The sequence below is a fragment of the Neolamprologus brichardi genome, chromosome 6, assembly GCF_056152115.1.
Source record: "Neolamprologus brichardi isolate AB-2024 chromosome 6, ASM5615211v1, whole genome shotgun sequence".
Classification (NCBI taxonomy): domain Eukaryota; kingdom Metazoa; phylum Chordata; class Actinopteri; order Cichliformes; family Cichlidae; genus Neolamprologus; species Neolamprologus brichardi.
Window position 1 is genome coordinate 17527028 of NC_142109.1, and position 16902 is coordinate 17543929.

Below are 16902 nucleotides of genomic sequence, written 5' to 3' on the forward strand. Positions count from 1 at the left end.
ATGTAAATGTCGGCATATCGCTTAGTCCAGACCCTTTGCAGCTGTAGTCTTCCTTGACCTCTCTGTTTCTCGTTACTTTTCTTGCCTTTCAGGTTGTTTTCTTTTTGTGTTCTTGTGGGAAGATGTATATAACGTGTGGAGCGATTTAGTTTTGAAATAGGGTGTAACTGCTTAACGAGTGAACCAAAGATATAATGCACTAAATCCAGTTTCTTTACGGGTGGTTATGATTAGCTAATTACACTCAGCCAGACACAGTAACCCAATTAAACTTGCCAGTGTAGCAATTTGTAAAAGCAAGAACTTTTGACTGTCCTCCAAGTCTTTTACTTGCTTTGCGCCTTGGGGGCGATCGTGGCTCAAACGTTGGCAGTTTGTCTTGTAATCGGAAGGTTGCTGGTTCGAGCCCCGGCTCCGACAGTCTCAGTCGTTGTGTCCTTGGGCAAGACACTTCACCCGTTGCTTACTGGTGGTCAGAGGGCCCGGTGGCGCCAGTGTCTGGCAGCCTCGCCTCTGTCAGTGCGCCCCAGGCCAGCTGTGGCTACAATGTAGCTTGCCATCACCAGTGTGTGAATGGGTGAATGACTGAATGTAGTGTAAAGCGCTATACAAATACAGGCCATTTACCGTTTTTGTCACTCAGGCTTTGTTTCTCTCAAGGTTGATCTGCGTGTGTACTTGCTATCATTCTAGGAACTAGGACACTGTAAAACTCTTCTTTTGGTCTCCTGTCTACAAACAGGTAGCTGCAGGGATAATGAAGCATTTATGGCGATTGGAGCACCCATTTGGCACATGTCATCTAAAAAGCTTTCACAGATAGCTGGGAGACATCCTCGTGGCACCGGTGACACACTATAGACCTCAGCTTGTGTTCTAAAGGAGTTATGGGAGAATTTGTTTGTCAGCCTTTAAGAAGTATGGAATAATGGCTTTTATGGAGAATCTATACGAGCTCTCAGAATGACACATCTGAATGTTAAACTCCCTTTCCTATACTCATGCTAATCATCAGAGTTTACTTGTGATGGTAACAGGAGGAAACAGATGCTCTTAGACAACAAGCAAAGAAAATGTAACATGTTAATACTTTAAAGAATAAATGTTTTCCATGGATGCAGATCCACGGCAACCATTGTTCGTGTCACGTGAGGAAAAGGTTAGGCAACGTTTACTGTCAGAGATATGTGACTCCACTGCATTACCTAGCTAAGAAGCTTAAGTGGAAGACACTTGAGAGTGTGATGGTGTGAAGTTTGCACGTATGTTGCTCTTAGCTCTAGAAACATGTGAGAGGCATGCGTGACGGAGTGTTAGATAGCTAATAAGGTCAAGGAGTTCACATTTGATAAGCTGCTAACATGCTGGAGGGTTCCAGAGTGTTTTCTTGGATTGGTGTTTAAACTTGATAACTTTATTAAATTATGTTTCATTTATACTCGTGATGTTATTACAAAAGCCACGCTCATGTCTTTTCATGTTACTACACACTTTTTGACATGATCTGTTCTTCTGTAACCCTTAACATGTGTTTCACTTGTTCTTCTCCATAGAGATCGAAGCCAAAGAGGCCTGCACGTGGCTCCGAGCTGCAGGGTTCCCGCAATACGCCCAACTTTATGAAGGTAAGGAACACTAGGAGACACCGCAGCCCACTCAAAACTGGTACATGACTGATGGACTGATGGGTTTGGGTTTTATCACTTTGCAATAAGAATAATTTTTATATTTAGTTTTAAAAATTTAAACACACAGCCTAACATTACAGAAGAGCAAATGAGATGTGTGTGGGGTTTTTTTTTTTTTGCTCTACATCCGTAAAGAAATCCATGTAAGCCCCAGCAAGCTGTACTGTATTGCAAACATTGCCTATGCTTTGAATACAGTGTAACCTATATAATTATAGCTTTCTGCTCCATCTAAAGCTACACCTGCAATGACAACTGCTTGACAAAGAGTACTTTGCATGACCCTTGAAATATAAATAAGCACCAAAGTACATAAAACATTCTTCACTCCTTGTAGGTCTTCTTAGCTATACTACTGCATGCCAGGGGCATACCAGTTCCCTTTATGTAATTACAGAATGATGACAGCAGTACCGAGCTGCCATTGTCAGCAGGTCACTGCTTATTTCCACTTAACTGTGAAAGGTTTCCTATTTGAGTTTCTGTACAGGTGTTGAGACCTTTCAGACAAAAAAAAAGCAATACAAAAGTGCTGAAAACTGCGCTCGACTCATTTGTAGTAGTAGTAGGAATTGCTCTGTTGATACGCGACACACATTTCCCTTCCTTATTTCCATAAGAGATTCTTTATTGTCTGTGCCGTCGAGACTATTGCCCCACTAAAGATAGGCAGACAGATAGGCCTGCTCCAGTACAGTACAGGTTAAAGGTGCTGGCCCCATGATAGCATTTTCTTATCAACGTGACCCCTGAGGGTTTGGATGCAACAGTCCCATTTTGCGTTGGTCCGACATTCCAGAAAACCTTGTAATATCCAGTTGGTCATTCTTGGCATTCAAGACAGAATTTCAAGGCATACTCACTCTGCTTTTACCAGCCCAGCAACTGGGCGAACAAGTGACCTTGTTATTCAGGTAGACCAGAGAGAAAGAGCGAGAAGCAGAAAAGGAAGCGGGACCTCTGAGCCACATTGGAGTACCTATTGTCATTCTTCAATCAGTCCCCTGTTCTCTCCCCCTGTGCTGCATATCCCCCCTGCCTGCTGGGTCTGAAAGCTGCAGCTGTGTTTGTTTGGTCGACTAAGACGCTACTTCCTCTTTTAGCTTTTAATCAGGGCTGTATGGGTGGGTGGGAGCGAGAGGGGGAAGGTGGGTGTTTGAGTAGGTGGGTGTCTTTGGAGCTGAGGGTGGTATCTTTTAGTTTTATCTGAACATACTGATCCAATCAGTGGCAGGGAGATGCCCTCACGTAACCTAGCTCACTTCTCTCTCTTTAGACGCCCAGTTTCCCATTGACATTTCTTCAGTCACCAAGGACCACGACTTCCTCGATCGGGATGCTATTGAGGCTCTCTGCAGGTGAGATTACAAGTCATGCTTAAAACCATTCATACGCCTTTTATCTTTCTTTTGATGGTATGTTCCTTTCTTCTTGTTCCTCATCATCTTCTCTCTCTCTCTCTCTCTCGCTCTCTTTTTTGTACTATCACTACTTTTCCCTCTGATGAAACCATGAGGGCATGACTTCAAAAAGAGCCATGCTTTGGAAAGTTGCCGATGAGATAAAAGAATCACACGATAAGCAACCGTGCACTTCCCCTCCCTGTTTGGTTTCACTATGTTCTTACCTTCTTCTTCCTTTATTTTCTTCTTTGTCTGGGACTGATAGGGTTTATCTTAGCCGTTAGAGTCTTTTGTACCATCCTCCCAGGCACATATCTTTCTCCTTACATCACTGCATCTTTCTTTTTATGTTGTAGGGGACAAAAAAAATTAGACTGCAATTGTTCCCTAAAACATAAACATTTAAAAGGCTCTGAGCTTTGTGAGCCTTCATTTTATATGTGAAGTGATCCAAATGCAATTATCATTGAAGACGACTGGGTTTGCATTCAATTTGTCCCCCTGCCGTCCTTTTTAGCATATGAGGAGGGGACTAATGGTTCTTTAATGGACTCAGCCTCTTCATCAGAACTCGATCCTTAAGTAATAAACCACAGCAGGTGTTCCTTCATACATCTGGAAGCTATCATCTCAGTGTCTCCTCTTTTGGCAGCATTCATCCCTTCCCCACATCCGCAGCTGTCCTTGAGTTCCCATCACTTCATCTCTCCATTGTTACACGATCTGCTCTAAGAGCTCTTCAGAGGTTGGACCCCCTTCTCCAGGTGGCTAAAGGGATAATCTTTCTGTCCCCTCCCCGAGGTTGCGTCGGCACTCCAGCAGATTTCATTCTCTTTGCCCTCTCTCCTTCTCTTCCTGTCCACGTAGGGATTATCCCTCCGCATCTCATTAGCCAGACTGGACCGCAGCTCCTTTTTGTCTTGTTTCATCTTTCCTTCCTTTACACATCCTCTCCTTGTGTTCTAGTGAAAGTTGGTGAGGTTTAATATTTAAAGCCCACGCAATTCAAATCTAACCAGTTGTGCGTGTGTTTGTGTTTGCAGGAGACTGAACACCCTCAATAAGTGCGCTTTAATGAGACTGGAGATTTCGCCACAAAGAAAAAGAGTAAGTCTACATGCAAGCACTTGAACTACCCTCCTTTTGTGAAAAGCCACTTTGCACATCTCCTTATCCACAGTTGCACCGCCTCACCTCAACCCACAGTTCACACTTGGCCACAGGGCAAAGCTGCATTTTCTCTCATCTCGTTTAATGAGAAGGCACCTGTTGAGTTCATTTCTATACCAAATGGGTTGTGGGATAGTAGGGGAAGGGAGGAGAGCTTTAATGTTTAAATGAAGGGGTTTCTTTGACCAAAACTCCCCCATTCATTTAAAGTATGCTCACCTTCTCTCTTCTAAAATACTTCCTCATATTTATACATCTTTCAATGATTTCAGAGGTATTATAAAGGCATGTTTTCGAGCAGTTTTTCGCACCAATTAAACTCCCCCCAAAAACCAGCTCTTAAATGTCTCTTTTAAGGAAGCCGTCCTAGTGGAAAGTGTTTTTCCTCCTTAGGATAATTACGTAAAAATCCCACTTTTAGACCACTCATGTTTCAATTAAAGCAGAAAGTCTAGACTGACAGACACTGTCACTTTGTGACAAGAATTTCTCTGTTTTCTACAAATCAACCAAAGCTAATGCCCTTAAGGGCTACATAGGAAGATCCTTGTTCTATGCGTGGTGGTATTCATTAGGATGACCCTTTCTGTGTCACCTTTCATTTCAGGAGTCAACAGAGAAGAGCAGAGGAGTCAAAGAGGTTATTTGCCTCCTCGACTCCTCCGCTCTTGCGGGACAACAGCCTCCCACCCCCACGCCCAGACAGCTTAGGAATGCATTGATCTCGTCACGTCTTTACATTCCCTCTCTTAAATCTCCATCTCCTCGTCTCCCGTTCTTCGTGGTTTGCTCGTACTGTCTGATGATTATAAGAATACCTTTCATTGTGCGACCTCATTGATGTGGCAATCAGCGTATCCAATCAGTATGATTTGCTGGGTGGACGGTAAAAAATGGTTCCAGCTATGATCACCAGTGAGTGCTGGTTATCTCTCATTACAACCAGAATAACAGAAACAGGCTACGGTCGTATAGAGCAGTGTCGGCAAAATTACTAAATTGTTCTTTTTAGGTGAATCCTCTTTGCACCAGGATAGATCACAATCTTTATTCACTTTTATTTGAAACGAAGCCTATAATAAAGCCCTTTGTGAACTCTGACAATGATGATTTTTTTTCCCTTTTCCTTTTTCCTTTTTCAATCAAAGTGCTTATCTCCAGGATCCTTTATAAAGGAACTTCATTTATAAGTTTTTTGGTGTTCTAATGAGTTCAGATTTTAGATTTGAGGGCTGTGTTTGACTTTGATTGTATACTATAGACGTCAGTTTTGTAGGTGGGTTGTATAAGAAATTTTAAAATATATCAGTGACGGCGCTTGTTTTACTCTCCAACCATGAGCGCCTGTGCACAAACAGATAACGACTGTGTAGGTGGGTGTAGGTGGGGGGTGACCCCAGTCTGGCCGGCTACATTGAGAGCTATGGGGTCAAAATGGAATTTCCTCAACGCCCTTTGGGGTCTGAGACAGATTAACCAAACTGGGGGAGGTGTGTGCATTTTTGTAATGGTTCATATACATTAAATGTGACTCATCAATGGCCAATTTATTCTACTTATTTTTCTGAGGTTTTCTGGCTGACCATGAATATAATTACCTCATGCTTCATGCTAAAATTTATACATGTCTTCTTATAAAAGCCGTTGTGTTATGGAAGCTTTTGACAGCCATTGTATATAATTATATTTCATGTAGGTTAAAATTAGATCCATTCTAAAATAAGTTCCATAACTACAGAAAGTTTCCTGGATCAAGGTGAGGAATGCTGGAAAAGAAGTGGAAAATGTGGCAGTGAATAATGTCACCAACTGTTTCTCTCCCTCCCTCTCTTTTTTCCCCTTCTCTTCTTGCTATTCCTTTCTCTCCCCTCTCCCTTCCTTGGCCCCCTTATTCATTCAGAGTGAGGACTCAGATGAGGATGAGCCTTGTGCCATCAGTGGACGCTGGACCTTCCAGAGGGACAGCAAGCGCTGGTCTCGGATGGAGGAGCTGGAGGTTTTCTCCGCGCTGCCCACAGATGCCTGCCAGCCCCCTTTTCCCAAGGACCAAGCATCCCAGAAGGGCAAGCTCAGCCTCCGAGAAGGCAACAGCTCGGAGAGTGTGCTGACCGACCTCAGTGAACAGCCCGAAGTCGGCTCCATCCACAGCAGTGGGAGTGGAGGGAGAGGAGAAGAGAAGACCCACGGTGCCGCTCTGGCAAACGAAGCTGTGCCCCCTAATGCCACCCGTGCCAGCTCAGTAGCTAGCATGTGTTCATCGTCAGGCACGGGTGGGTCAGGATGTGCTAATGAGGACTCTCTGTCTGACGGGTTGCCTCCATCGCCCCTAGAGACCCTCAGGCAGTTTACCTTTGATGTAAAGACGGGGGTCGCCGGACGAGGGGGAAGTCTGGACCGAGGATCCGGCAGCAGCAAAAGCACACGTTCGAGAGCTAAGAGCTTTCTCAAGAGGATGGAGAGTCTGCGGCTCCGCAGCGGCAGCTCCTCTAAGAGAAAGAAGAAGGGGGGCACCGGCGGAGGCAAAATAGAAATCAGCGGCCCTGTCGTCAAAGAGGGTCTTGATGATGACAAACTGCGGAGGCTCAACTGCGTGGATATCTCCAGTCTCAACCTCAACCAGAATCTTAATCACCATCGCAATAATACCCAGACTATGACACTTAACCGCAATCGCTCTGTATCCTACTCCACTCAGACCAGCAACGGAAGTACTGGAAGTACTGGGAGCAGCCAGTCGGAAGCTAGCAGCGGGAGTGCGGTGAGCACGCCGAGCCCAGTGACTCGAGCTCGCAGCCACAGTGCGGCGGCGACCTCCAGTAAGCGAGGGGGCATGTATTTGGAAGGTTTTGATCCTTTCAGCCTCCTCCAGCAAGCTTCAGATCAGCAGCAAGCTCCCAAATCTGCCCCACCCGTCCCCTGCCACGCTAGTAATGGGATGACAGTTGATGAGCAGAACCGCAAGAACAACTACAGCGTGCAAGACAACAGCAGACAAGTGGAAGAGGAAGAGGAAGAGGAGGGCATGATCTTTTTCTATTTACCAGAAGGCCATAAGCCTGGAACCTTTCCCAAGGCCCTCCAGGATGGGAGTTCACGCACTAATGATAATGGAAACTCTGTGATCCTCAGGGGACGGCACAGCAGACGTCAACGTCGTGGCTCATCGGGCTCGGTCGACAGCCGTCTAAGTTTTTATGACAACGTCCCTTACACGGAGAGAGTGGAGGGAGAGGAGGAAGAGGGGGATGAGCACAAATTAGAGGAAGTGCTTCAACACGTCAGCGGCCTGCAGCGTTTCGTTAATGCCTGGTCTGAGGATGCGGCCGGTGAAGAGGAGGAGGAGGAAGATGAGGAGGAAGAAGGCGACTCGGATTCAGCACTGGACTCGGCCTCCCCATGCCCGTCCTCTCCTCTGCAGAACCGCCTGGAGGAGACCGAGAACGGAAGCGACCAAGACAGCACAGGAAACCCCTTGGGCGAGGGAGAGGAAGGAATGAGGGAGAGAAGAGACTCTGGTGTCGGAGCATCTCTAACCCGAACCAGCAGGTGAGGGAAGAAAATTCAAAACCATCTTTTTACAAACGCAGATCATCAATGAAGGGTTGGTTCATCCAGATTTTAATTAAAAAAAAATCAGAGGTTTAAAATCCTTACATTTTATAGTAAGGTGCAAACATGCCAGATTAGAGTACATGAATCTTTATTTGGAGCCAAAACTACAGTTAAAAGTCCAAAATTTATGCTCTTCTTCACATATTTTCTTACGATATGGAGTGAGCCAGATTGAAGACTTTGCCAGGCCAGTTCTGGCCCTCAGGTCCATTTCATACCCCTGCCCTAGATTAAACAGCAACTTTGACTCTAAATAATTCACAGACCACACTGTTAGCGATTCTCAAAAATACAATTTCATGCATATTTTTATATAAGAAAAATTTTATGTGCTACTTTTAGTTTTAATACTAAGCGGAAAGTCTCATGCTGCCAGTCTTTCTTCTGTAAAAGGACAAAGCAAACCTGAATGCAGCACTGAGGTACCAACAAAAAAGAGTTTTACATAAAAAGTGACAGCATAGGATAAACAGGGGGACACGCTGAGACTTCTCTCCTTATGTAATGCTACCGAGCGCTCTGGAATGCTGCTTGGTTTCTATGGGGACCGTTCCTGTGCTTTCAGGAATTCACAGGCAGACTTACGTTCGGCGGGCTTTTAGTCTCAAAGACAATCTCTTGATTGATGTGTACATAAGTCCTTGTAATCCCCAAACTGATCACTTGGCACATAACAACTACAAATACTGTGTGTGGCCGTGGGTTTTATTGTCAACGTTTATGCATGAACAAAAGCATGAGGCAGATCCCGAGGGTTAAACTTGTTCTTTCTCAATCGTCAGTATTCTTCTCACATCTCAATTTGTGCTCTGCTCTTCTCCGATGTACTCCAGACCACAGAAACTCCGCTGGCCCAGCTTCCAGAACTCCCATCGGCCCAGCTTGGCCTCCGCCCAGCTTCAGATTAGCTGCCAGTCTGTGCTACAGATGAATCTGCTGCAGAAACTCTCCCTTCTGCAGCTCACTGCTCTACTGGAGAAACACACTCCTACAAACAAACATGGCTTCAGTTGGTGAGTGGACTGTAGGGAAGGCTTGTGGACGGGAAATGGAGGGTGAAAGCATTAAGAAGTGTTTTTCTTTCTTTCTTTCTTTCTTTTTAAAGCTTCATGTGAAATGGCTTCTGCCACTGCCATATTGTTCCTCTAAGTAATGCCCTTTAATATACCCATTCAGGCAGCTATTAACCCTCTCAATCCTACCCATCTCCAAATCCATCTGCAGGTTGTTGTATAGTGTGGGGATGGCTGTCCACAGAGGTTGGGTTTCACATTCTTTTCCCAGGCCCATAATTGCTGGGAAGGGGCGTACATAGTCTTTTTCTCAACGGGGCAATCATGGCAGTTCACACGCGAGGTGTTGAGCTCGAGGCTGAAAAGAGCTGCACGCAATAACTGTCCTTCCAAACTATCTTCTGTACCACTTCTAAGCTTAAAGTCTGGGCTAATTTTCTGTGCGCTGGTTTATTTCTTCATTCTTGCTTTCTTATGTTAAATTGAACACTGGGGGGGGGGGGGGGGGGGGGGGGGGTGAAATGGACAATTTCATGAAATTCCCTGAAATGAAAGCAGCTGAATGTCACTGACCATTCTTCACATTACAGTAGACTGAAGTGTCATTGTGCTAAATTGCTATAAGCCAAAGTGCTACCTAGAATTGGCTGTTTTGAAGAAGCTAAAGTTAAGGAAAAAGATGACTAGAAGTGGAAAAATCACATTAATTCTGTGTTATTTTTCTGCTCGAGGCTTTCTTTTAAATGGGAATAGAAGGCATTATGACAGTCTTATGACAGGTTGAGGCTCACTGAAAGACAGTGTCCAATTGTTGGCCACTGGAGGCCCACAACATAGTCAGAATTCTGCCCGGGATCATAACATGCTCTGTTTTTTTTCTTCTTCTTTTTTTTTTCTAAACCGTGCTTCTAAGAAGCACTCCGAGTCTTGTGAACCCCAGCACTTACAAAGACGCACTTGTCCTGAGTCACGCATAACATCTCTGTGCAAAACACACTCACACCCATGCAGACAGATACTCAGCCATAAATCTGCGGGCACATTCTTGTGAAACGGTCAGGGTTGCATGTTTCAACTCTGGGTTTGTGGATGGAGACTTGCTGTTCACTAGGAACCAAATGCTTGCACACAAGCTCGCCCAGAGTGACAAATCTGGAGATGGACGTCGACTGGAGATGTGCAAAGAAGCGGGTTTGTACATCTCCTTTCCACGATCCCCATTTTTCCCTTACCTTTTTACCCACGCCCCCCGTAACCCTGCAGATGGACCTGTGCTCACTTTCACACTCGCCTTGCACACACATGAAAGGCTCAAGCGCTCTGTGATAAAAGGCCTAATTGGATTTGTTTGAGTTTTACATTGCATCTGAACTAAAAATAAACCATTTGACGCATATCTGACGCGGCGGTGAATCAATTTGTATGAATAGGTGTTTGTGGAATGTCTGTGTTAGCCCTGATTACTGTGATGTGTTTTTGTTGATTACAGTCTAGGCTCTCAGTTAGTAAAGAGAGAATGAAGGTATGTCATTATTTGGTTGACCCATTTTAAAGATCCAAATTTGTGTGTATGCTGCAGGGCTGTGCCGAAATTCATGAAGCGCATCAAGGTGCGCGACTACAAAGACAGGAATGTGTTTGGTGTGCCACTACAAGTCATCGTCCAGCGGACGGGACAGCCCCTGCCTCAAGGAATTCAGCAGGCCATGCGCTACTTACGAAATCAGTGCCTCGACCAGGTAATATATAGTACAGAAATATGCAAAGATGTATGCAAAACCTTTTTATACACTGGAACTGCAAGTTTACGTGTAATGGCCACCTCAGCTTTAGCTTTAAGTACTATTTTAGCTAACTTGTTTTCTTTAAGCTACTCAAACGGCATAAAATATCAATTTAAATACATGTGCATATTTCTCTTGGTGTTACATAACATGAGGCAGGGAATCGGAAAAAGTCTGATGCCCACTCAGTCAGTGTGTAAACACTTTCTGTGTGCCAGGGAAGAGTCAGTGTGCGGCAGCTCAGTCACCTGTGTCGCTTTAATCTATACCCAGTCTGTCACAGTCTGTGCATTTATAAAGGAAGGAAAGGTGCAGTCAAATTGAAAAATGGCTTTTAATATGGCATCATGCAAAAGAGAATGATGGCTTTCTTTTCAAGGACAGACAAAGTGCCTCTGTTTGGAAGTGTGAAAGCTCATGGAAAATATTCAGTGGACAAGCCAGCAGTCTTCTTCTTTTCTCCTCCCCAACATTGCCATTTCACACAGCCTTAAAAGGCCATTGATGAGGTCCTACACAGCATTCACTACAAGAATGCCTACTGGCTGTTGTTGGAGCTCCTTGTAAATACAGTCAACAGGATCTGTTGTGATGTAACCATATTGACTGTAAGCTACGGATTTGTGGATAAGTCAAGAATGTTATTTTCCTAATGCGACAGCCTAACGCAATAAAAGACGTGTGTGTGTGTGTGTTTGTGAGAGTCATTTTTGATATACTTTGATCAGGTACTTTATAGTTCAAAGGTTTCTGCATGGTATGTGAGACGTAACCCTTTTCTTCTTTGTTTCCCCGCCCAGGTGGGTCTTTTCAGGAAATCGGGCGTAAAATCTCGTATCCAAGCCCTCCGTCAGATGAATGAAGCGAGCGGCGCCGACGGGGGAGGAGTCAACTACGAGGGCCAGTCAGCTTATGACGTTGCCGACATGCTGAAGCAGTACTTCAGAGATTTACCAGAGCCCTTGCTTACCAGCAAACTTTCAGAGACCTTCCTGCAGATCTATCAGTGTAAGAAGACACAAAACACAGAAAAAGTTCTTCCAGGCTCGTCTACGTCATTCCTCGCGCAGCTTGACGTATGCAGCTGCACAGCTGACATACTTTGTTTTAGATGTTGTAGCCATAGAGCTGTAAAAACACATGAGACAGATGAGCACACATCTGTGGACGCTACACCGTTTGTGTAAGGTGATATATGGGAGGTCAAGCATATAGTGGACCCATACATATGAGCTTATGTAACATAGCTTATGTAACAGGTCAACACAGATCCCATCATAACTCGTTTTTGGCAGGTAATTGGAGGCCCGATACGGTCTACTTCCTGAATTAAACAACAGCTGGAAAAAAAGATGACAGGATGTAGTATGACAACAGATATTAGTACTGACTGACTCCTTGAGCTTTTAATTTTATATATGATAATGTTATTGTGGAGCTAAATAAATTTGTGCTAAATTGAACTGAAAAGGAAGGATGATGGAGTCCATGTTCTCCATCTTCTCCAGACATGCCTAAAGAGCTCCGCCTTCAGGCAGCTCGCGCTGCTGTGCTGCTCCTGCCGGATGAGAACCGAGAGGCGCTCCGGACGCTGCTGTGTCTGCTCAGCGATGTGACGGCCAGCGTGGCTGAGAATCAGATGACTCCCACCAACCTAGCAGTTTGTCTGGCCCCATCCGTTTTCCACCTCAACACGCTTCGACGGAAGGAGAGCTCCTCGCCGAGGTGTGTGTCTGAGCGTGCGCCGTTGTAATCGGTTCAGTTTCATGCATTTAATCAACATAGTTTTTGTTGCAGCATCTTGCATAAGGGCGCAATATGCCTGTGCAGTTTTGGAAAACAGGAAAGGGTCACTCCAAACTAGCACGAGGGCAGAATAGTGTGGAAGAGAGCAAAGCCGGTGAGAAGAGGAAGGGAGAGAGACACAGGAAATAGAAAGGTTACATAAACGTCCAGACCTAATTAAAAAAAACACATGCATTGTTCCACATTTGACACTTCTAGGTGAGGGTTTATCAGCTTTATACAGCTAAACTGTTTCCTCCAGCTTTTTTTTTTTACTTTTCTTTTGTGGTGATTGCTCTGATTAGCCTCATTATGTCTTCTTCTTTTTCCTTCTTTCCCAAAGGGTGATGAACCGGAAGCAGACACTCGGAAAGCCAGACCAGAGGGACCTGAATGAAAACCTTGCTGCCACTCATGGCCTGGCGCACATGATCCAGGAGTGCAGGAAACTCTTTAGGGTCAGTGATTAAAAATCGTGTAGCAGTACCTGTGCAGCAAACTCTTCACTTTTAAAGTTAGCTTAAAAAATAAAAGCAGAATGAGTTACTGGCTACTACCTTCACAGTAAACTGCCATTTAAGGTAACGAGGGTATGTTTGCTGCCAGAATAAATGTCACCTCCGGTTTCCTGCCGCATACCTCGTGTCCCTGCGTTTGTCCTGTCAACAAACAAGAGTCCCAGTTATGTAAGGCATTGATCCAATTCATGCAGTTATTTGTTCAAGAGGAGTTTGGATTATGGAAAGTGAACATGCTACGGGGGGCTGAATACCTATGTTGTCCAGAGCTCTGTTCAAGTAAACGCCCCCCAAACTCTAGCATAGTATCACAGGGGTCAGAAATCCATAAATTCATGTCAGTGAGATTTGGCATCTCCACATGGATAGCACAACAGGAAATAATCAGCAAAACTACAGCATTACAGATCCAATTAAAACTGACATTAAGCCAGAAATGTGCTTTGCCTTGTGCCATCTTCTCCGGACATGGTAGAGTAAATGTTAAAAGGCTGCACACTGTGGGTCATTAAGATCGTTTAAAATTCTATTAGACTGTGGAAAGGCTTCCTGCTTTCCTGTCATGGTCACATTGCACAAGTAAACCGAATTAACCTCCTTAAATGATTTCTTTAATTACATTTGCATTTGCTTATGGAGGTTTTTTAAAGGGAAGATGGACGATAACACTGTCAGGATGCAATTAACAATGGAAGATATGAACTATATTGAGGATAAACTAGGCAAACACAGGATGTGTTTCCAGTTTGTTTAATGGGATTAATGTAATAATGACAAAGCCAGAAAAACCATGACTTCAGTGTTAATCACTTATTCAGAAATGCTTTGAGGTCTTTAAAATCAGACCTGTTTTACATAATAGTTTTCTCCCCACAGTAAGCTCACACTGCCTATCATATTTTTAGTGAAGGGGGTCTTAATTAATTTTTTCGTTTTTTCTCTGAAGTTTTCTGTGCTTTGTTTTCTCTAACATCAGTAGGAATTGTAGAAGTCTGTCAAACCAAAAGATATTTCTTTATCCTAAACTCTAACAGACTAAGCAGATGAATAATTGTTCTAACCATCCATCTCCTCTTCTCTCACAGATCCCAGAAGAAATGAATCGCTGCAGAAACTCGTATATGGAGCAGGCTTTGCTGCCGCAGCGCTTGGAGGAGCTTGCAGGTGAAGAGGCTGCGCATGGAGGCTACAGGGCGTACCTACAAGATAGCCTGGACACGCTCCTCAAAGAGGCTAAAGACAAGTTCAAAGGATATGACAGCTGCTCCACGCCAGAGCATGCTGACCTGGCATATAGGAAGGTAGGTCCTCTTTTTTTTCTTTTTCTTTTTTAAAATAATATCTTTCTCTAGGTCCCCTTAAATGTCTTCTGTTCAGCCTGCACGGCTACTTTCAGCCTGGAAACATTGATAAAATTGTCAGACAGCTCACAGGAAAGATTTATTATCTTTCTATAGAGTGTAAACAAGCTGTCACTCCTGAAACATGCACACCATCTCTGTTTCCGCTCCTCTCTTTTCCTCTCAGTCCTTGCCCTGCCTCTCTTTTAACTCTCTAAATATCGAGTGGAAAACCTGCAGTTAGGGTTTCCTGTGTAAAAACAAATCCGTGCGAAAGTGGCCTGGCCCCTTGGCGTCTCATTCCCATCCCAGTACTGGACTCCATCCCAGAATGACATCAGCTTGACATAGAGACACACACACACAAACACAAACCCGTACAGAGCCTCTGCATTATCCCAGGCTTACATTTCCTGTGTCCAGTTTGCGAGGCCCTGGATGAGGTTATCTTTTTCTCCAGTTTAAAGTCACAAGGCGCAGAGTGTGTGCTTTTTATCATATGATGGCAGAAAGAAGCAGCTGACCTGGCCAGAGCGCAGTGAAATATGTTGAAACACAGCCTAGCTGTTGTGCATAAGATTACCGTTAAATTACTACATCCGATTTTTGTAATTTCCCCTAATGTAACTGGTACAATTAGATATCTTATAGGAAGCCTCCAAACACTTGCATAAGACACTGAAAGTTTATATTTACCACATTTCAGTCAGGAGCACTACAGTGAAAGAAGATTATTTCCATCTGTAGCAATTTATATTTGGCAGTGAGGGCTGTTCTAGGGGCCTTCCAAGCACACATGTGGAAATCCAGAGACAGCAACAGCAAGACCCCAGCACAGAACAAGATGTTAAGTTGGATACAGCATGAAATGTAGGAACTGAGGTAAAGACGGGGGCATGCTTAATCAGAGCTTGAAGGGCAGGCAACTGTTCTTTAAGTTTGCTGAGGACATCTCACTCGTTGACTGATTATTAATCGTGTGCATTATTACATGACTGTGAAAAAGGTGTCAGACATTAACACCAGAGGTTGTGAGTGAAACTGAACTGAAGAAGCCTCTTGGATGAGAGGTGAAATGTCTTGAAAATACTTAAACAAGTCCAGTCGCCTTCTTCTCAAGCCCTTAAAACTAACTGCAGGAACCTGTGTGCATGACATTTCCTGTCTGCTGTAATTTCCTCTCTTTGTTCTGTGATTTTAATGACATAAAGTGCTTTAAATCAATGGACTGCAAGTAAAGTAACTGGGTCTCGCCGTCTGTTTCTCTAGGTCCATGACGGGTATCCACTGCGGCTGTGGAAAGTAACGGTGGAGGTTCCCGCAACTCCTGAAGAGGTTTTGACCCGGGTGCTGCGAGAGCAGGGACACTGGGATGAGGACCTGCTCGAGAGCCGTGTAGTGGAGACCCTCGATGACAGGACAGAGGTCTACCAGTATGTCAGGAACTCCATGGCGCCTCATCCTACCAGAGACCATGTCGTGCTCAGGTAGATTGCTGTCTTTTTCTCTTCTTGTGTTTATTTTGCTTTTGTCTTTATCTTTCATCTAATTTAATGCTGTTTTTAATCTAAAGTGTCTTTATTGGTTTCTAACAGAACATGGGTAACGGACCTGCCAAAGGGAGCATGCGCACTGGTGTGTACCTCTGTAGACCACGAAGGGGCGTCTGCAGTGGGCGTCCGAGCCAATGTTCTCACTTCACGCTACTTCATAGAGCCCTGTGGAGCCAGCAAATCCAGACTCACGCACATTTCCCGAACCGACTGCAGGTGAGTGGATTACTTCCACAGCCACAAACAAATCGAGTTTTAGAGCAACGCAGTAGGCTAACAGCCTCGTCTCTTTCTTTGTCTAATCAGGGGTCGTTTCCCAGAGTGGTACAATAAACTGTATGGACACTTGTGCGCTGCCGAGGTGGCACGGATACGAGACTCATTCACCGCACCCATGGACAAATGAGAAAGCGGTGTGCAATTTGGACGCCGGGAGGTTTGGGGAATTTTTTTGGGGGGTGGGACTTTGACCTCCATCCCCCCAGGGAGGTCAAAGTCCAAGCCTCCATCCTCACATCAGGACAAACTCTGGATCCTGGATTGAAGGACTTTTTTTTGTGATTCCCCCCCCCCCCCCCCCCCCCCCCCCCATGTCCACACAAGATTGATGTTATGTTTTTAAACTGTTCTTTTGGGGCCTCCCAGCTTGCTGCCAAGAGGACTTGTGTCAGACAAACATTTATCTGGGCCAGAGGAGGCAATGTTGATACAGCATGTATGGTTTGTCCAAAGGGTGCTATTGCTTCTGAGAAGCAAAAGAGGGATTTAATGTATGCGTGAGAGCGTGTATGCGAAAACGGCAGTTAACACAGATTCGTCATACTGGTTTCCAGTAGCAGAAAGATGTGTACATAAAGTAGTCTGTTCAGAGTAAAGGTCGGCGTATGTCCTGCGTTACCTCTGTCCCCTTTTTTTCTGTTACAGCAAAGCACAGCAGACATTATTATGGTCAGCCGATTGATAAATCCACGGGCGAAGAAAGACAGTAATGCGCAGACTGAGGGGAGACAATAGATAGGATGTTGTGAGACGACAG

General features: G+C 44.7%; 1 protein-coding gene across 2 annotated transcripts in view; it reads left to right on the top strand.

Moving 5' to 3' along the window:
- dlc1 (DLC1 Rho GTPase activating protein) overlaps positions 1-16433 on the top strand; it is an 85318-nt gene extending 68885 nt beyond the window's left edge. For both annotated transcript variants that reach the window (XM_006787189.3, XM_087841757.1), the window contains exons 6-18: positions 1554-1625; positions 2965-3046; positions 4135-4198; positions 6162-7807; positions 8707-8886; positions 10466-10625; positions 11471-11678; positions 12179-12395; positions 12799-12913; positions 14059-14274; positions 15583-15800; positions 15909-16082; positions 16173-16433. In XM_006787189.3, coding sequence (XP_006787252.2) covers positions 1554-1625; positions 2965-3046; positions 4135-4198; positions 6162-7807; positions 8707-8886; positions 10466-10625; positions 11471-11678; positions 12179-12395; positions 12799-12913; positions 14059-14274; positions 15583-15800; positions 15909-16082; positions 16173-16272 — 3452 coding nt within the window. In that variant the 3' untranslated portion in view covers positions 16273-16433. The remainder of the gene's footprint in view (positions 1-1553; positions 1626-2964; positions 3047-4134; positions 4199-6161; positions 7808-8706; positions 8887-10465; positions 10626-11470; positions 11679-12178; positions 12396-12798; positions 12914-14058; positions 14275-15582; positions 15801-15908; positions 16083-16172) is intronic.
- The last annotated feature ends 469 nt before the right edge of the window (positions 16434-16902 follow it).